This window comes from Hibiscus syriacus, unplaced genomic scaffold (assembly GCF_006381635.1).
Source record: "Hibiscus syriacus cultivar Baekdansim isolate YM2019G1 unplaced genomic scaffold, ASM638163v2 tig00110478_pilon, whole genome shotgun sequence".
NCBI lineage: Eukaryota > Viridiplantae > Streptophyta > Magnoliopsida > Malvales > Malvaceae > Hibiscus > Hibiscus syriacus.
The window spans coordinates 233,387-253,290 of NW_024062755.1; the positions used below are offsets into that span (position 1 = coordinate 233,387).

The 19,904-nt window shown below is 33.4% G+C and overlaps 2 protein-coding genes across 6 annotated transcripts; one reads left to right on the top strand and one right to left on the bottom strand.

Moving 5' to 3' along the window:
* Positions 1-1,816: 1,816 nt before the first annotated feature.
* On the bottom strand, positions 1,817-8,920 carry LOC120128227 (BAG-associated GRAM protein 1-like). Of its 3 annotated transcripts, none has more exons than XM_039145953.1 (18): positions 8,563-8,914; positions 7,529-7,579; positions 7,358-7,455; positions 6,765-6,840; positions 6,265-6,393; positions 6,118-6,164; positions 5,854-5,977; positions 5,609-5,725; positions 5,281-5,310; positions 5,031-5,130; positions 4,278-4,384; positions 3,637-3,780; positions 3,448-3,552; positions 3,020-3,166; positions 2,795-2,848; positions 2,558-2,621; positions 2,261-2,322; positions 1,817-2,169 (listed from the first exon to the last, which is right to left on the bottom strand). In XM_039145953.1, the coding sequence occupies exons 1-18, from the start codon at positions 8,761-8,763 to the stop codon at positions 2,050-2,052; spliced, it is 1,776 nt and encodes a 591-aa protein (XP_039001884.1). In that variant the 5' UTR covers positions 8,764-8,914; the 3' UTR covers positions 1,817-2,049. The 3 variants fall into 3 exon arrangements, with proteins under 3 accessions (XP_039001884.1, XP_039001886.1, XP_039001885.1); XM_039145955.1 differs by having other exon boundaries at positions 7,529-7,598; positions 8,563-8,701; XM_039145954.1 differs by lacking the exons at positions 1,817-2,169; positions 2,261-2,322 and having other exon boundaries at positions 2,552-2,621; positions 2,795-2,870; positions 8,563-8,920.
* Positions 8,921-17,058: 8,138 nt separating this feature from the next.
* On the top strand, positions 17,059-19,904 carry LOC120128385 (protein IQ-DOMAIN 14-like). 3 transcript variants are annotated; one of them, XM_039146067.1, is made up of 6 exons: positions 17,059-17,216; positions 17,404-17,582; positions 17,666-18,121; positions 18,329-18,568; positions 18,757-18,885; positions 19,075-19,904. In XM_039146067.1, the coding sequence occupies exons 2-6, from the start codon at positions 17,508-17,510 to the stop codon at positions 19,837-19,839; spliced, it is 1,665 nt and encodes a 554-aa protein (XP_039001998.1). In that variant the 5' UTR covers positions 17,059-17,216; positions 17,404-17,507; the 3' UTR covers positions 19,840-19,904. The 3 variants fall into 3 exon arrangements, with proteins under 3 accessions (XP_039001998.1, XP_039001997.1, XP_039001999.1); XM_039146066.1 differs by having other exon boundaries at positions 17,060-17,216; positions 17,400-17,582; XM_039146068.1 differs by having other exon boundaries at positions 17,119-17,216; positions 17,400-17,582; positions 17,675-18,121; positions 19,075-19,903.

Below are 19,904 nucleotides of genomic sequence, written 5' to 3' on the forward strand. Positions count from 1 at the left end.
TGTCGATTTACTTTTATGGGTGACTCACTTACGAGAAATTTCTTGATTTGTTAAAATATATATTCTCTTTGTAAGCTTAACAAGCTTGCATTTGTTAAAATATATATTCTCTTTGCTTTTGTTATACATATGTTGTTGTTTTTTAAGAAAAAAAAATATTAAAAATTATTTTGAAAAATTAGAATCCAAAAATTGCACAAATATAAACCGAATCAAGCCGCACTTAATTGGATTGGATCAGATTGTTTTAGAAACATCCAAACCGATCCAAACCGCAAACATTTATACTTTCGGATCGGATGAATTTTTAGCCAAAAATCGGTCCAAACCGACCGCGAGCACCCCTGATGTCCATAACAATAGAACCTTGTGAAAGAAAAAAAATTATTCTCAACATTATTGAGCATTGTGGCAAATTAGACTCTCTACTTCTCAATTTTGTTATGCTCACGGACTAAAATATCTTCTGCTTTTCAAATGCGTTATGCTTAAGAGATTGGACTCTTTTTTACTTCCCATAATCGTTATGTCCACAATTGTCTTGCTCAACAAGAAATCTTCTTTTGATTGATTTAGTTAAGATGATCCCATTAGTAACATCATTATCTGACATGAAGGATGAAACATCAGTCACATTACCTAAAACTGATAAACCTTGCAGAGCATAAAACTTGACAATCTTTCTCTACCCTTTCATCATAATGAGTAAGCCGATATTTCGGTTCAGGTAGTGAATTTGTTTACAGGAATAAAGGTCTTTTCGATATTTTGGTTGGAGAAAATGTTCACAATGGTGATCAAATGTGTTGTAGAAAGTTATGAAGGATTCATAATTTTTCTGCAGTTCGTCGAAACAAACAATTTCTGATAATAGTTGGTTTGAAGGGTTTATTGTGGCTGCTTCTTTTGATCTGGGTGTTATCCACGTTCACCGCACCAATTCAACAAATGGATTACGACGACTATAGCCAGTTCACATTTATGTTATGGACGAAAAGCCACAGTTGATGATCGAACAACGTTTGGCCAATATATGGATTTTCTTTTCATGAGGAAGAAGAATGGATTTTGGGGCTTTTTTTTGTCAATTCTTCTCCCGATCTTGGTCAAGAGGTTTTATAGTAATCCTTAGTGTTAATGTCAAACAAATGCTAATGATGATTGCTTAAATGATAAATGGATTTGATTGACGTGATCAACTGTTAGTTAAATTTGATTATGACAAATCACGTGGAATCTACTAGAAGTCGTATTAAATTTGAATCATGTAGAACCTAACAAAGATCATGTCGTGACTTCCTAAAAGGTATAAAGGTCTTGCACCCAGAGGTGTTCTCTAATTTTAATTTGAGAAGAGGTCTCCGAAGATACTAATATGCAGAGGAGATCTAAAAGGGGTGTAACAATAACAAATTAAGAATAAAACAATACTCGACTTGATTGCAATAAAAATTTAAAAAGGCATATCAACAAAATGAAATCAACTCATTCGTTTCCTATCAGGTACGGTTCAACTCCAATTTCAAAATAAGTTTAATTGACGGTCAACGTCAATACCAAAATTGTTAATTAGATGGTCTTCTGCTATTGTAATGGATGCCATATTGGTAATCGTGGTCTTTTAGTCTGGTTAACATGTTGTTTTATATGTTCTTTCATCATCCTTTCCATGGCTGCTCAGCTGGATAAATAAAATTCGATTCACGAGATTTTGGATTTGTGGTGTTTAAGTCGGAATTTTGATTCGGTTTCGGAATCCATTTCCTCCATGCTTGTAAACATCCAAGTTGTAGGTTTTTTTTTTTACATATTAAACTTGAAAGAAACAGTATATATATTAATTGACAGTGTAAATTAAGGTTGACATTAACCCCTTCTATGGAAGAATGCATTACAAGAACCTCCCCCTGGTAGAGCTACATTTTACACCCCTAGGCCTTTGGGGGGAAAAACTCGGTACCTCCACATGACTTGCGTTACTTATATTAAAGGGGAAAAAGAGATTACACAATAAAATTACAGGAAATAAAGTATACCCCAGTTTTAATGCTAGCTGGTATCTTGTATGATTGGGGGTGAGGACGATGTGTTATTGGTCTCACCACCGGTGGTATGCGATTTGATATATGAGCGGGCCACATCCAGCATCACCTCTACCTCTTTCTTGTACTACAAGGAACGAAGGTAAAATTATTAAAATGAAACATGATTATGATCAGCCAATATCATGATTCGAGTGTTCAACTAGAGCCATACCAACCTCATTGATGGCGCCCGACTTAATTTTAGACTGCATCACACACCATTTCTTAAAATGTGCACCTGCGAAAAATGCCATATTGGTTCTTCCTTCGTCTTTTGAGGTAAAGGATATGATTGAAAGACAATTTACGAAAAACCGTTTTATTAGGAGCAACATTGAACCCTTTGAAACCAGGGGTCAGATCATACGGGATGGGAGAGGGCTATCCCAATTGTGGGGTTGAAGGACCAATGGATCTTTGAATATAGTAAAAAAAAACTTTGTAAAGAGATGAAAAGCCAACAGAAAACCTACCCACTTTTATATCTAAAACAGACGAATTTTCACCATTGTTCTCCACACACCACCGGCAATGTACCTGATACAGCACATAAACAAAATGTTGTCTAATAAATATAGATGTTCATAGACAAATAATAGCACAAGTGAGACAAAAATGAAAAATACATAAATAGTTCTTCCTTTAACTTAGAACAGCCACCGCAACAGAAAACACTAATGTCCTAATCATAATATCCAAGTAATACTTACCTCAAAGTAGGTGCCGAATGGGACATCATGTGCCTGCTGTACAGTTTCAAAAACCTACAAGAAGAAAGAAAATTGACTAAATTAAATTAAGTGGAAAGAAAAAACAGAATCAGCGAAACCAAACAGAGAAAGAAGCAAAATGCAAGGACTTTTTAACAAAGAAACTGAGACGAGTCTAAGTTCATTAAATAAGAATTGACGAAATGGATGACAATGAGGTCATACAAGCTTTTTCTTATCTGGTGATAAAACAGAATGCTGATACTCTGACATGGCAGTGTCTGGAGGACACATGGGACTGTTACAAATGGTTCTGAATGTAATCTCTCTCACTAGACCATCATATTCGTCTGCGGCATGCCACTGCCCCATCTGAAAGCAGCAGAGTGAGTGAGTACGGACTTTCAATTAACCCAACTAACAAGGATAAAAGATAGGAATATTACCCCTAAATTCGAATTAAATAATTGAAAACATAGGAGATGGTTTAAGCATTTCCAATATTTTCCATCAATTTCCCAGTTAAAAACTCATCGATAGTATTTTACAAAATCAATAGTGTTTTTATAACTTGTGCATTATAAGTGAAGAATAATGCAAAATCCATGTTTGATAGAATAAGCATGGAGGAATACTAAATGATCTTTGCTTACCGAAAGATTTGTATCCTTCCGTACTGTACGATACTCGTTAGTAAAACTAGAGTCATCACTTAATAATAAATTAAAGAACTGCTCAGCAGTGCATGGGAATGCATCCTGCAGGAAACATTCATGAATCATAAATATACCAAGACACAACATATTAAGACAGGAAAAGGCAGGAAAAGATCTGATGCATACATTGAAGATTCCAACAAGAACTTCTTCTTTGATGAAAGCTTGTGATTTTTCAGGTTTAGATGCATTATCTTTGGGAGCCGTAGCTTTCCTTCTACTACCTCTAATAGAGCTGCTATCTGCTCGCAATGCTGATTCTGCCCTTTCCTACATGGCAACAAAATAAATGAAATAAAAATTTCCTGGAATTGATAAATAGTTTTAAAAAGATAAAATTTAAGCACAAATACACAAGCAAGGGCAAAGATAAAAAAAACGTAGGCATTATTAAAAATCAAAAGGTCTCCTTTTTCTCCTACCAGCATACACATCACCATAAATTATCTGCACAACATTTCATATTTGTTACCTAATGCAATACTTTGAAGCAATTGCTGCACATCTATATTGGATCTAAAAGGAAAAGAGAAGGGTCAACATTACTTCACTCAAGTCTATAGGGGTTTCCTTATATATGCACATGCCTATGAAAAGGATGTGTTGGTCTTCCAAAAATCATATTTCTAAAAATTTTGCTGTTTCTAAGGATGAGACTAGTGTTTCTCATTGTATCAAACTAACAATGATCAAGACTACAGTTCAACAAAAGTTAAAGATAAAATGAGAGAATCAAAGAATAATTCATAGAGCATAGGAAAGAAAACCTTCTTTTCAGTTTCCAGCATTGCGTGGTAGTTATTTGCTGCACGCTGTAAAGCTCTTAGTGCATGGTTTCTGTTCCAAAATGATGCAAATTTATACCTGACTCTACCTGAAACAAAAAAAGAAAAATAACAGTAACATAAATAATCTTTTACAGAATTCATACTAAAGCCAAACTCTCGCTCTTGCAAAATGAATTCATCCTAATGACGTAATAAACAAATATTGATCTATAAGAGAAGGATCTATGAATACACAGCTGAAATGAGAAAGGAAAAAGCCCTAGTGCGTAAGACATCAACCTGTACAAATGACCATAAGTGCACATAATTTTAAACAATAAAGAAGAGTTCTTTCAGTTTGTAAAACCATATGTTTACCTCTTTCTTTATTGAGACCAAAAGAAAGAAAAGGATTTTTATTTCTATTCTGGCAAAAAAATGCGGAGAAAATGAGGGGGGAAACAGCAAAATAAGATTTATAAGAAAAAGGGATTTTTGTATCTATTCTGGCAAATTATAATGTAGTTCAATCAAAAAGTAAGGAGATAATCCCAATAAGATAAATGAAAATCAACTAAATGCTAATATATTGGTCAAAAATTATCCCCATAAAGCAACCAAAACCTCACATTTGGTAAACTCAAGTTGGCATCAATATATCACTGAGATACAATGCTTTTTTAGTTGAAAATACTAAAAGATAGAAATCCCTCAAGCTTCCTAGAATTCAGGATAAAGAATATAGCTGCTCACCATCAGAGCTCCCCAATGGTGGTACACCATGCCCACCAGCACCCATCCGAAGAATAATTGTAATGGCAGGATTAATGAATGCATGCTGACTTCTGCGAATCTGCATGAACCAAATAAAATTATAAGCACAGAAACATTAAAAATTATCGCCATCATGGTCAAGACAATCCATGTAATTATTTATAAAGTAATTCTTTTCAATATCACAAAACTAAATTGAAGAAGTACAAATTAGAAGAACAAAGTTTACCTCATCTATATCCCCCAATGGTATCACCACCTGTCATGTAAACAAAGATTGTTAAGATTTGAAACACTGAGCATATCCTTTCAGTTTATAATACCTTAGAAGGTGTCAACTCTATACAATTTTTTTTACTATATATAGTTTACTAGTTTTCCCTTCAACTAAGGAACATGAGGATATTTTTATATGAAGAAGTGCACGTCTCTCAGAATTCTACTGTTAGTAAACTCATTTACAAAAATAAAATACTGCTAGCAAACTCACCACTACCTTCAACATATCTTTTGACAAGGTTACCAAAACTCAATAGGCAGCAATATGGAAATCTAACCTTCATTTGTTTGGAGAACACATTAGAATGGAAACAGATATGCCATGCAGAGACATACATACGACCATGGTACAAGAATGATCTCTCAAGTGCACATGAGTAACTATGCTCCACAACCTGAAAGAAACTGTCAGTTAGCTAGAGTGCAGCTTGAAGTGATGAAAATAGGATTGCCAAGAAATCCTACCTGTTAGTTTAACCATATAATGCCTAATTTTGTTAGAGATACAGTTCAGGAAACTTGCCTCATCCGGAAGGAGGTTAAATATTGTTTGTAAAGGCCCTGGCTTTTGATGAACCACCGTAGGTCCCTGTTTATCTGAAGAAATCCTTCTTCGAGAATTAGTTCCAGTATATCCATTTATACCTCTGTCAGTAAAATCAAACTATTCAATGACATGTAGTGACAATAAAAATAATTCCACTAGCATTTAAGTGGGTTCAGCCTAGGAAAAAGCTTAACACAAATATTTCAATTTAAGAGAGATACTGAAAGCTGCAAAATATACCTGGAACAATTCCCAGGGAGTTTTATAGTTTTGATATGTAGACAAACCTGAAAAGCAGTGAAGCCTTTTACTAATCATTATAAGTAGAAATATTGTAAAAGACCCAGAAGAATGTGATAAATATGGAACTTGGGAATAAAATATCACCTGTCCTGATGTGCTATCTAAGGTATGCCATACTGCATTACTTTGACCTTCACTGTCAACTGGAACAGTAACTGACCCGAGAACTGCACTCTTCCAAATTATATCCCAGTCATATATTGTCACATTTATCTGCAGGAGTAAGAAGGATTGTGTTAGACAAACTGTGTCACTCAGGAAAATAAAAAAGAATGAAGAGGGCACTTTTTAACTAATCCAAAGTCTCTCTCCAAAACATGAAAGGAAAATCGAAAACCATAGTTCAAAAGCTGCTATACATCTGGCAGTCCATCCAAAAGAACTCTCAGTTTACCTCAAGAATGACAAAATGTAAATCAAAGCAAGAAGATTACTACAATGATGATTGTTAATGAAAGCATTTAACCAAAATTACATGAAGTCAAATTGGATCCACAGGGTGTATGCAGCATAATGTTCCAAGAAGAAAGAAAAATGAAACATGTCCACTACCCATCTAAAACAATGAAAATTATAATGTAAACCTGGACAGGAAGCTGATCTACATAAAAATTGAACTCCTCTCCCCACATGGGGTTTCTTGAACCAGGGACCATTGAACTGCAACAGTAAGACGAGTAAATTCATTGGAACTGTACATCTATTATAAGAACTAAAAAATGAAGAGGAAATAAAAGGAAGTGAAAGGTATATATCTGGTCATTTATTACTTTCTATATAGTCTATACAGGCAGGGTAGAAAAGAACTGACATGGTTATCCTGTCCAACTATATAATTTTAAAAATTTACCTAAAGTGCCAGACTCATAATTTTAATAACAATTTTGAAAGGTAAAGTTAACAAATAAGTTTAAAAATCCTTATGATCCAGTAACTGGTAAGGGGCAATTTAAATATACTAGAGCCAAAATACACCAAAGTACAAGGTGAGATGGTAACATCAAAAGGACAAAAAGAAAGGTAAAATGCTGCTTTCCCCAGCAAGTGCTTCTCACGTATGCTACTTGTATAGCTGGCTGACAATCATAAAAATCTTAATCTTAGATAACCAATTTTGCTAAATAGTTAGAAGTTGTAAACCTTCAGAAACTTGCACTGAGGAAGAAAAAAAACTAACCTGAATCTCTTTTCGGAACCACAAGTAATGATAGCATAAGGATCTGATGTTCCATTCAAGTTAGCACCAATGAGATTCTTAGCTGCCAGCAATTCCACCTTAAAGACAAAGCAAACGCAGTCTCATTTTGGGTTCAAAACAAGATGCACATGAAATAAATTCCCAAAGTACCTTGATTAGGTATGGAGAATTAGTTTGAAGATCTCCCTTCGACTGGACTATCTACAAAATAAGTGCACAACTGCGTGTCAAAGAAGTAAAAAATTACTCCATGAAAAGAGCACATGCTCCATTTTGTACTGTAATAGGGTAAGGTTGACAATGTTCAGGTTTCCAGAGATGGGATTGAGTACAAAACAGCTTTGCCCTACATCAAAAGAAACCCCAATTTATGGAAGTTCTATTAACAGATGACGTAAACATAAACTTCTGGCAAACTTGCTTAGAGAAGTCACATGAAAAAACAAGTGACCCCTAGTCTCTTCTTCAGTTTTGCACAAAGGCAGGTAGCGGATTGTATATTAACAATCCCAGTTATTTTGTCTACAAATATATAAAATATGGCAAACCGAGTAATTAACAAGAACTTAGGCACACACAGAAACAATATGAATCAACTGTCACAGTCATCGATATCCGTCTTCTTACAATCTTATCAGGAAAAATTAATAGCCAGCACAACAAGAATAAATTAAGCAACTTAGTGATCACACTGCAGAATTGTACTCTATTAGAGACCATATGGCCTACAAATAGTCTGTAAAGTTCCACACAAAATGAAAATTCACAGTTTTCACCTAAACACAAGCTACACACGATAAATATCAATTAATAAAGGGAATAAAGAACTTACTAACAAAATAAGAAACATAGATTGAACTTGTGTGTTAGAGGCCCATTACTTCAAGAAATCAATAGCAAGACGGGCTTAAAATTAACATTAATATATAAAAAAAAGGAAAGAGTTCAAGACAGATAAGAAAGAAATAAAAGTTCAATTCTTATTAATCAAGATGACAAAATCCAGAAAACTTTACCGGGAAGCAAAACTAACAAAATTAAGAAAAAAGCAACTTAATTGACGTTGACTCGATGCCGTTATTACTAACACACAAAAAGAACTTATAAACTTACCCAGAAAAGTAGAGATGTAATATTAAAAAACGAAGCAGCAAAATTCACTTTTAAAAAGTCAAAGATTTGACCTTGTCTTTATCGTCAAGAACTCCATCAGAGGAATTGTCCAAAAGCTGAGATCGATCACCGCCGTCGCCATCTCCGCTTTGTAATGCAAAAAACCAATAAGAAACGATCACGAATGCCGAAGCCGCCACCGCCACTTTGATCTCCCACCATGACGGCACCAAATACTTAACAACCACCGCCGTTTCAATCATCACAAACATATTTTGATCTAAAAAATTCCTTTGTTAATTTCAGTAATCACTGTCTATGAAAAACTAAAATAGAAACACTTTAATCAACATATTGACTGAAATTCAAAAGGGTTTAATATTAGGGTTTTAAATTTGTAATTTTCTCTAAGATTTTTTTTTTAGTCTTGGGAGTCAAAGATGAAGACTTTTGGACTGGATGAAATGACTTGAATTTGATAACCGGGAGAAGAAATGGATATTCCTGATGACATAATTACCCTTAAGTTCTTTCCATAATTAAACCGAATTTGTGTGTGTTTGTTTTGTGGTTTTGGTGAGTGCGAGGGGTAATTTTGTTCGATGAATTTGAAAGTTATAAAGCATGGAAAAGTAGTTTTGGCATGTCATGGGAAGAGACCAACAAATTAAAGAATTTTGAATCTTATTTTATTTTGAAATTAAGATTTGATTTTTAAGAAATTTGAATCTTATTTTTTTTTAAAAATAAAATATTTTACATATTTTAAAAGTATTTCCATAGAGATTTTGAAATGATTCAACAATAAAAAATTATATATTTTAAGTAACTTAGAGTTGAACAATAATATCTATAAAATAAAATGTATATGAAGTTATTCATGATTAAATAGGACATATTAAAATTCTTTAAAAAATGTTTTTAGATAGTTTTAAATCATGTGAACTTCTTGAAAAAATATATCTTAATCATTTATGTAACCTATTCTATTAAGTGTAAAGCACTAAATCACAAGTGATAGACAAATGAAAATTAATAATTCATTTAAACAAGTTTCATTAAACTCGTGATCTAATGAAAATTATTTAAACAAGTTATTTTGCACAAGGCCAGTTCCATTTAAATCTTGTTTAAATGTGATTGTCTAACTGATGATCTCTTTAAATTAAAAAAATTGATTTAAATCTAATTTATTGGGTGAAATAATTATTTTTTTTGGAAGTCTACAGAAACAAATATATATTACTCGTACCATTATAGAGTTTAAGTTTATATTTTTTTTATTTGATTAAACATAAAACCGAGTAGTTTAAGAATCTATTTGTTGATATTCTTTTATAAGTACAACTTACTACACGTGTTTTTATTATGTGATTCACATGCTGCACTTTATGTTACTAAAAAACCAGACCTATGATGGTAAGAATGACGTATATACACATTAGACATGAATAATGCGAGACATTTAATAAAGGATTATACTCTCCATGAGTGTACGAGGTTGAAGAACCTAATTGATCTCTTCATCAAAGGATTAAGTGAAAACATGTTCTTGATTTTCAAGAGGATAAGTCTTAAAGTTATTGGTTGGAAAATTTACGTTGAATATCTATCCTAGATTTAATGCAATTAAACTAAACTAAATCATGAAAGAACTCATTACATTACATATGTTTTAATCTATTCACATGGCATACTTTTGTACCATTGTTCGGTTGAGTTTTTAATCATAATAATTTTATAATTGTAATTTGAGTGATCTACATTGAAATATGCTTGATAAAATTGTCTATATGAGCGTGAAATTAGTTATATTCTATAAAAGACAATAAATTTTCTTTTTAGAGCACCTATGAGCATCACGAGATATTATGACTAATTGTTGGATTATCATTGAGTTCACTTGTACTTAAGATTAATAGAGTGTTATTGAGGCCATCTCTTTCCAAATTTTAGTACTTATTTAGTGAAGGATTTTGCTAGTATTAGTTCAAATATCAAATTATTAGTACTTCAAGAAACTGATTTCTCTATTGTTCTTTTTCTTGAAATATAATTATTCTTTTGCTATAATTCGAGAGTGTTGATAATGCAAAGAAACAAGATATTACACTGCTTATAAAAAATATTCATACCCTTGAAACCATCGAGTGACTTCAATGGTTAAATGAAGTATTATTCTTCATAGATGTTTTATGTTCAAACAACTGCGTTTACAGATGTGTGTTGTCTATAGCTAAGGAAGATTTTGAACATATACTACCTTATAATCACTCTAAACTATTAAAAATATATATTCATACACTTGTTTATAAGTAAAAACAGTTTACCCTTGTATTTAATTATTTTTTAACAATTATTATTTAATTATAAAGATAATTATATTGAAAAAAAAGGAACAATACAAATATGTGAAATTTTGGATAGTTATAGTTTGAGTTAATGTTTGGGCCTTTTGCTTGGATCAGAAAATCCAATTCAATCATCATATGATGCAAAAACAAGAGAAGGAATAAAATTGAAGGAGAAATACGATGAGAGGATAGTTGGCCCTAGTCCTCTTGGTAAAATGGAAATGGCTGTAAAGGAAGAAAATTTACCCCCCCCCCTTCTAATTTAGCTATATTGTTTGTACATTTCAATCTGTGTTTTTTCTGCTATTTGATCAAACAATTCTAAAGTTCCAATGGAAATTCCTTTGTTTGGGAGAGAAGGTTTGATTCGAATTTTTATTTTTTTGTATAAAAACATTTTGATTGAATATATGTCTTAAAGATTAAATTAAATATTTAATTAACTAGTGTTAGATGTAATGATAAGGTATATTAAACTTTGGTGTTGGTCACCGACGTCGATATTTATTGTTTTTTTACTTTATTATAATCTATCTTTGTTTCTTTCTTGTTCTTTATTTTTAATAATTATGTCTTTATGACACGTTTTTTTATCGTTTGTTCGTTGTTTTCGTTTATATTTTTTTAAGGTTGGATTTGACATCGTCACGACTGACCAAGATGACACTTATTTGTTATCATGCTGATCTTTCTTGTTTGGACCTTCGGATTGGATTTGGATACATGATTTGAATTCGTTGATAGTATTTTTACGTGCTCAATTTTAATTTGTAGGTTTTCGGTGGTTTATCAATAGTTTCAATCCCTTTTGTGGTTGTTTGCCAATGCAGTCAGATTTGTTCGTATCTACCTTTTGATAGGGTTTATTCGGTTATATTTTTTTAACTTTTTCCTTATGTGTTCCTTATGTGATCTTAAGTGATTAGTTTTGTTGTGTTTAGAAAAATATACTTAAAATATGTTTAGTTTACAGGTGTGTTTGTAAACTTTTATTATAATTTAAATATTTTTATTTTTAATAAAATTTGCTGCTTTTATAAAAAAAAGATCTATGTTCAAACCTGAGAGACGACATCGTTAAGAGAGATAATCATGAACCTCAAACATAAATTGTAAATCAAACACAAAAAATATAAAAAGTTATTAAAATACAAATCTAAATATCATGATATAATATATTGATTAATTAATTCGAAATATGTAATATTTTAGATACTTGTTATGAAGGTGGCTCTCCCAAATTACGAAATGATAAACTTAAAAAATAACTAAAATTTAAGAGTTAAAATAACTAAAATGATAAACTTAAAAAATAAACAGTTTATTTTAATAATTTTAAATTTAAATAAAGTCCTATATTAAATAATAATTAGAATTGAATTAACTCAAATTACGAAATCTTTCATCTAGGTCTAGATAAATTCAAACAAATAAAATATCTAGACTTTTGAATCACTCGAATTGCTTATACGCAACTCTAAACAAAATCATGCTAAAATTATAAATGAAGGGATAGTGGTTACCTAATCTACATCATTCCATTGTTAGTATATTTTTGTGTAATAATGTCATTTCAATGCACAAAAATGTTTCTTTTATTATTATTATTTCATCAACAACTATTTGACGGTTAAAGAAAATATTTTCTTTAAAGGTTTTGGATTCGAGTACCTACGTGTACAAGATATTTTTTCGATGAATGTAAAAATTCATTGTCAAACAAATCATTAACGGTACAAAACTACACAACTTAAAAAAAAAACCCCTATACATTTACACCTCAAAAGACCCATCTTAGCAACTTCGTACCAGTAAACTTCAATTGAATTATAACCTTCAAGCGAATCGACAGTTCTTCCACCGACGACTGCCTCCCCTAAATCAACTTGCAGTTACGTTCCTTCCAAATAAACACAATGAAACAGTTCCAGGCCACACGAAACATGTAGGCGAGAGCAGTTTTCCCTCTCACGTTGCGACACGCACAGTTAATTTTATGGTTCCAATTTATGACTGGACTCACTATATTGCAAGCTAATAAAATACTCACTCAAACCTGCCTAGAGTAAACACATCCAAAGAATAAAGAATAAATGATCCCGAGTTTCAAGCTCATTCAAGCACAAAGCACATATACCTTCAATATTCAAATCGAACGACGTTAATCGATTCTTACTAGGTAGCCTATCAAGCATCGCCATCTAAGAGAGGACTGAATTCTTCGGGATATGACCTGAGTGCCACACCAATCTATCCCAAGTAATTCTCACATCTTGCGATCGAATGTTCCTCCAAATATCTACCACCGATGTCGAAGGCCTCAAAAGAGCGCCTCCCACCGCAACAGCCTTGCTTCTAAGCTACAACAGGCAACTCCACACCCAGCCACCACCAGGGGAGTCCCTTACCTGCCAAAAAGACCTACCCGCACATACCCGTGGATCCAGGCGTTCCAAATTGAGTCCTCATTAAGTAGGAGTCTCCTTATCAAATAAATCAAACATGAGTCTTGTTTTTAAAAATAAAGATATCTATTTTTTCTTTTCTTGTTTGCTGAAGAAAATATGTTCAGTCCTATGTTGCTCTGTTGGTGTATGACAACAACATCCTATCTTACTATTATTATGATGTCCCCATTTTTTTAACAAAAAGGGGGGAAATATATCTTATGATGTAATGAGAATCTGTCTTAGACAATAGAATGTAATAGTAAAGGATACCAAATTCATGTAATGATTAAAGACACCTTACCCTACACACGTTTTTCTTTTGCCATCCCCTACCCTACCCTACCCTACCCATGTTTCTCTTCACTGTTTTTAATTTATAAACACGTTTTCACTATTTTTTTAAAGAAAAACAAATTGACATTTTCATTTTAAAGCACTCCACCTAAATAGTTTTTTAAGAAGGAAAAAAAATGGATAAATCCCACTATTGTTGTTTTATAGACATACGAGGAATGTTGGGCCATGTCTGACGCATAATTTACAAACATGGCTAGTTTCTATGTGCCCCTAAATTATTTTTAATTACCTTAGTTTAGGGTTAAAGCGAGAGAGAAAAAGGGTGAAAAGCTATTTTTAAGATTAAAAGTTTAAATTTATCTTTTTTATGAAAAAAATATATTATAATTATTTCTTTTCACAATTTAGTCAAACAGAAACTATTAAAATTGTTTACTTTCGTTTGCTTTGCTTAATTTACGTATCAAACAAGATAATATGTAGTGCTTTCCTTTCTTTATCTTTTCTCTCTTTTTCTTCACTAATGCTAATCTAAGCATATTGTAAGGCTCAAAACACAAATTTATCCCTCAATTTGGTAAGTTAAAGTGAAATTGGTTGGCTTAAAAATCCCTCCTTAAGAATGAAGTTTCTTCTAGAAAACAATGTGTATAAAGTTTTTGCCAAAAGTTTGTATGGTCAATCATACTCATCATTGATTCTACAAATATTTAGATTTTCATACCGATCCAACGGTTTGTGTCTCTGGTACACACCGTCATCCATAGTCATGAGGACCACCTCACACTATCATTTTCTCTGTTTTTATTACAGGGAGGAGTAAATGCTAGCCCCACTGCAATAAATGGCAGGTGATGAACACGCTCCTGCCCACAATAAAGGGACCGTTGCATTTGATGCCCTTACACATGGAAATATCCGTATATTAAAAAATTATGAAAAATATAAATGATATATTAACATTATGAAAAATTAAAAGCATTGAATCCGTATCATTATTATCACCAACCTTTTTTTAATTAAAATTATTTTTCCATACCATGAATCACCCATCCAGCTCAGTCGGTAGAGCACAAGGCTCTTAATCTTGTGGTTGTGCGATTGAGTCCCACGGAGGGCATTTCATAATTCGGATGTCTCCCACGAAAGCTGCTCTCAACCTGGTGTTGGGGACAATCTACTATCATACCTCCCCCTTACCCCATTACATATGATAAAAAGGGTCAGCTAATTTTCCATACCATATCAATTGGTAATGAATATTTTAACCTAAATGAATTCTTAAGGTTAATTAATGTATGTTAAGTTACTCTTTTCATCACTCAACTTTCTTCTGACTCTTGTTTTAATCATTAAAGATTAAAAATTTTAATTTAATTATTCAACTTTTTAATCACTCATATTTTGGTCAATATATTGTTAAACTATTAACGATATTATGACATGATAATTTATACTGAAGCTACATCTTTTTAGTTCCTTACAAATAATATATCTAAATCAAAATGGCATCGCTTTCTATCCCTATAAAACTATTATTTCTTTTCTCCTTATTTACCTTCTTCTTCTTCTTCTTCTTCTTCTTTTATTTCCCTATAAAACTATTATTTCTTTTCTCCTTATTTACCTTCTTCTTCTTCCCTTCTTCTTCTTCTTCTTTTATTTCCCTTTCTCTCCCTTAAATAAAATTCAGATTTAATCCACCATGATAATTGTTATTCTTACTATCACTAACCACCATTTTCGGAGGTCGATGAATCCTAAAATTTTCCTCTAAACTCTTTTCTCCCTTCTGAACACGAATTCAATGTTCGTTTAATCGAGAAACACCCAAGTTATACGAATATTCCATATGACAATTTCAATCCATTGAACTATCACATTTTGACATCACTTTTGACCAACAATAATGTTGTTCAACTCATTTTGTCTCCCTCTACAAGTATTTTAGTCTAGCTTCTCATTTCTCCCAAACATACAACATTATCCTTCATCGATTTCAGTATTCAACTATCAAGTAATCATGGTTTTAATATATATTGTTAACTTCACCAACATCAATCTTTTCATCGTTGGGATTCTCCATTCAACTGCTAGTTAAGGGCAAAAATGAGATTTATGATCGAAAATGGGGTGTGAGATTTAAGATTTGATTATGTTTTGATGTTTATAGATTGATTGAGATTTAGGGTTTAGGTTTTAGTTAAGGTTTATGGGTTTAAGTGGAACAAATGTTGAATATGAACTCAAGAGATCAAAATAGGCCAATATAAAGCTTTAATACAAATGTCAAGTTAATTGACAATTAGATAAACGTTTGAGTGATCAAAACAAGAGTAATTTGAAAGTTTAGTGATTAAATTATTTTTTTAAAGTTTGTTGACCAAAATAATAGTAAGAAAAAGTTGAGTGATAATTTATATAGTTTACCCTTAATGTATTACTACAATTATGCATTTATCGTTGATATTATATTTATAATTAAGTTTACAAAATACAATAGAAACTCGATAAATTAATAAACTCTCTAAAATAATAAATTTGTCCGGTCCCGACTTGGGCCAATGTAAAAAATTGAAAAACTCGATAAAATAATAAGATAATAATTTTTTGTGAGATCCCTTTATAATTTTCGGTCCCAAGAAAATCATAAATTAATAATTCATAGAAACTGAAAAAAATATATTACACTCTATTGAAATATGATTCAATAGTTGTCTGTTTTCCTTTAAAGTTCAAATCTATTTGGAGCTCATTATTAATTTAACTCATCTCTTGTAATATAATTCTAAGAGGCATAGACTAATTTGCCTTTTTGTTTGGTACGTACAGTATAATTACTTAAAAACTCTTTAAATTAATAATTATTAATTTATCGATAAATTAATAACTCTCTAAATTAATAAATTTCTCCGATCCTGACATTATTAATTTATAGAGTTTTAACTGTATATAACTTCATAAAAAATAAGTAAAAGTAAAATTTGATAATTAAACGATAACAACATTCCCTTCTACTACTGAAGCCACTTTATAAATTCCATCTACACTAGTTTGTTTAATAATTTTTAAAAATTTATTATTAGATAAGATATTTATAAACTCTATGTTAATAGGTGTGATAAAAATCTAATAATAACAATAATAAAAGAGGGGAAGAGTACCAAACTTAACCGTTATGGTTGCTGTCCCCTCCCTATAGTCTTCCAAATGAAGTAAAGGCCCCTTAAAAAGTAGTTGAAGAAGTTGGCACATTGAGTGAGAAAGTGGCCATCCTCCTCCTTACTCAATTCATTCTTTTAATATAATCATCATTCTATCAGCAGCAACTCCATCCCTTTCGTCATTTCATTTATTTTTTCTCTTTCAATTTCAAGCACTATAATTTATAAATCCATATCAAAAGCTGAAGTTGGCAAAAGAAAAAAGTAGTGTCATTTCAATTCGAAAAGAGAAGAATTCGTTGGAAACACAACATAATGCGTTACTTACATGCTGTGTGATTAAAAACATTAACTTTATCGTGTAGGAGAGGAGGAGGAGGCTAGAAAAGAAGAGGGACTCTTCTTTCTCTCCTACCTTCTTATTACTCAGCTGCAGAATTTGGAAGCTCTCCATTTTAAGGTACTTACATGTTTTGATCTTTACTTATTATATATATGTATGTGTGTACATAGTTTGAGTTTCATCAGCTTTCATGGCTGAGGAAGTGAATCCTTTGTCTGCAGGAAAAGTTCTCTGCCTTGAAATGTTATATATGATAAGTACTATACCGTATTTGTTCTAAATCTTGTGTGTCATGTGTACACAGATAGACGGATCGGTATCTCCGACGACATACACGATTAGGCCTGCGGACTTTCCGTTACTCTGTTTCTTTCCACATGCTTAGGCATACACAGTAATGCTGGCAGAATGGGAAAGAAAGGAGGTTGGTTTTCTGCAATTAAAAGAGTTTTCGTATCACATTCCAAGGAGAAGCTAAATAATGTAAGTTGGTGTTTACTACTTCTTCTGTCGACATTTTTCTGCTATGGATGTATCGAATTCGAGACTGATATTTCGGATTACAGTCGTTTCAGGAATCCGATAAAAAAGATGGTAAAGGAAAGAAGAAGAAAGGTCATGGAAAGTACCAGCATGGAGAGACCAATTCCTTCATTCCCCTCTTCAGAGAGCCGAGCAGTATCGAGAAAATTCTGGGGGAGGCTGAAGGAGATCATAAACTAATTTTCCGGCCTCCGACACCTCCGGAGCAGCAAAGAACACCGCCTTTTGTGCCTCCTAGAGTTGCTTCTCCTCGGGTTCGCTCTCAGAGGATTGCATCCCCGAGGGCTTCTTCTCAGAGGATTGCATCCCCTCCTCGAGCCTTTTCTCATAGGGCGGCTTCTCCACTTCCGCCTCCGCCTGGGCGAGCTGCCTCTCCGAGAGCCGCTTCTCCGAGGATTGTTCGTCCACGACCTGAACCAACTTTAAGGAACCATCATGCTTCAGCTACGAAGATTCAAGCAGCCTTTAGAGGTTACATGGTAAGGTCCTTTACTCGATTTCGAGTAGAAATTCGCATAGGCAACTGGTTCTACATTACAAACAATGCGAATTTCAGCCTTTGTACAGAACAATAGTATATTGGTGCATATGTTGTCACTTTCTCCTCCACTTTTCCGCCTTTGCATCGATTTCTTCAAACCAATGTACGATATCTGAACTTGATTATATTGAAACTTGTTACACAGGCAAGGAGAAATTTTAGAGCTTTGAAAGGCCTAGTGAGGCTTCAAGGAGTTGTGAGAGGCCACAATGCGAAACGTCAAACTATAACTGCCATGAAGTATATGCAGCTTTTGGTTCGAGTTCAATCTCAGATTCATTCGCGCAGGATCCAGATGTTAGAAAACCAAGCATGGAGGCAAGCTCAGTTTAAGAACGATAAAGGAGCAGAGAGTGCCTACGGCAGATGGACCTTCAACCAGGCAGTAAGTTTTCATTCTAAAAGTAACTAATGCTTGCCAAACCTAGAGATGCCTCTGCCTATGAAAACTCTGGATCATAAGATCATAGGGAGCTTGGTGAAACTTTGTGGTCGTGTATTCGATTTGTTTCGTATACATTTGCTTAACATATTGCTATTAAAATGAGTAAATTTAGTTGAATGTCTGATCAGTCTGAGGCAGGTAACGAGAACTGGGATGATAGCGTGCTATCGAAGGAAGAAATAGAGGCAAGAATGCAGAGAAAGGTGGAAGCAGTCATCAAGAGAGAAAAGGCCATGGCCTATGCATATTCCCACCAGGTACTCTTTTATTTTTACTACGGTCCGGTTTCAACTATATCATGTTGCATAATTCCGTTTCCTATAGAAACGAACAGACGAAGTACTGATCTTTGCGAGATCATTTTAAGTAAGACCTGGCTTCAGCATTGATCATATTATGCATTTTTCTTTCTTGCTTCCGATTTTAAGACCACCTCTGCATTGCAGCTATGGAAAGATACAACAAAATCACCTTATACAGGTTTATCGGACATTCGGTCTGCCGGATTCCCATGGTGGTGGAACTGGTTAGAACGTCAAGTATCACCTGCCTATGCACCCGAAAACCAAGCCCTGAAGACCTTCCAACTTACACCATCAAGGCCAAACTCCGAATTGAAGCCTAGTTCAAGGCCCCAGTCTAGCAGCAAGCAACAAGTACAACAGTTCACATTTGACAATATCATAGACATCCCTACACCGAAATCCACAAGGTCCACCATTATCCCAGCAACAAGGCCTATGCAAACTCCACCACCTCCTAGTAGACTCACACTCACCCCACAAGCAACCAGCTCGGGTTTGTCGAACTCAAAACATTCAAGGCCGAGAGGTAGTATCGGAGTCAATTCACCAATGAACTTTCCAGCCAAAGACGATGACAGCCTGACAAGCTGCCCTCCATTTTCAGTTCCAAGCTACATGGCTCCTACAGTTTCAGCGAAAGCCAAAGTGAGAGCCAATAGTAACCCGAAAGAGAGGTTCATGGCGACACCGGGGAGTGAGTCGAAGAGGAGGCTTTCGTTCCCGTTAACACAAGGGATCGGATCATTTAAATGGGGCAAAGGGTCATTGTTTTCAGGCAAGGATTCGAGATCTCAAAGGGGCTTAGATAAGCATCAATCACTTCAATCTTTGGGCAATTTGAGTGTGGATTCAACTGTGTCAATGCCTGCTACTGTTGGAAGAAAGCCGTTTAATAGATTTGTGTGATTCATTTACCCTTTTCATTATTTCTTCGAATGTTGGTTTTTTTTTAAAATTGAGTGAATGGTGAT

What these genes read in the sequence shown, in the direction of transcription:
- LOC120128227 (XM_039145953.1), bottom strand. Translation starts at nt 8,763, where the DNA reads ATGTTTGTGATGATTGAAACGGCGGTGGTTGTTAAGTATTTGGTGCCG. An exon ending in CTCCCTGGGAATTGTTCCAG is followed by an intron (nt 5,978 to 6,117) that starts GTATATTTTGCA and finishes TTTTACTGACAG; the next exon opens with AGGTATAAATGGATATACTG. An exon ending in TGTTTTAGATATAAAAGTGG is followed by an intron (nt 2,323 to 2,557) that starts GTAGGTTTTCTG and finishes CATTTTTCGCAG; the next exon opens with GTGCACATTTTAAGAAATGG.
- LOC120128385 (XM_039146067.1), top strand. Translation starts at nt 17,508, where the DNA reads ATGGGAAAGAAAGGAGGTTGGTTTTCTGCAATTAAAAGAGTTTTCGTA. An exon ending in CAGCCTTTAGAGGTTACATG is followed by an intron (nt 18,122 to 18,328) that starts GTAAGGTCCTTT and finishes CTTGTTACACAG; the next exon opens with GCAAGGAGAAATTTTAGAGC. An exon ending in GATGGACCTTCAACCAGGCA is followed by an intron (nt 18,569 to 18,756) that starts GTAAGTTTTCAT and finishes ATGTCTGATCAG; the next exon opens with TCTGAGGCAGGTAACGAGAA.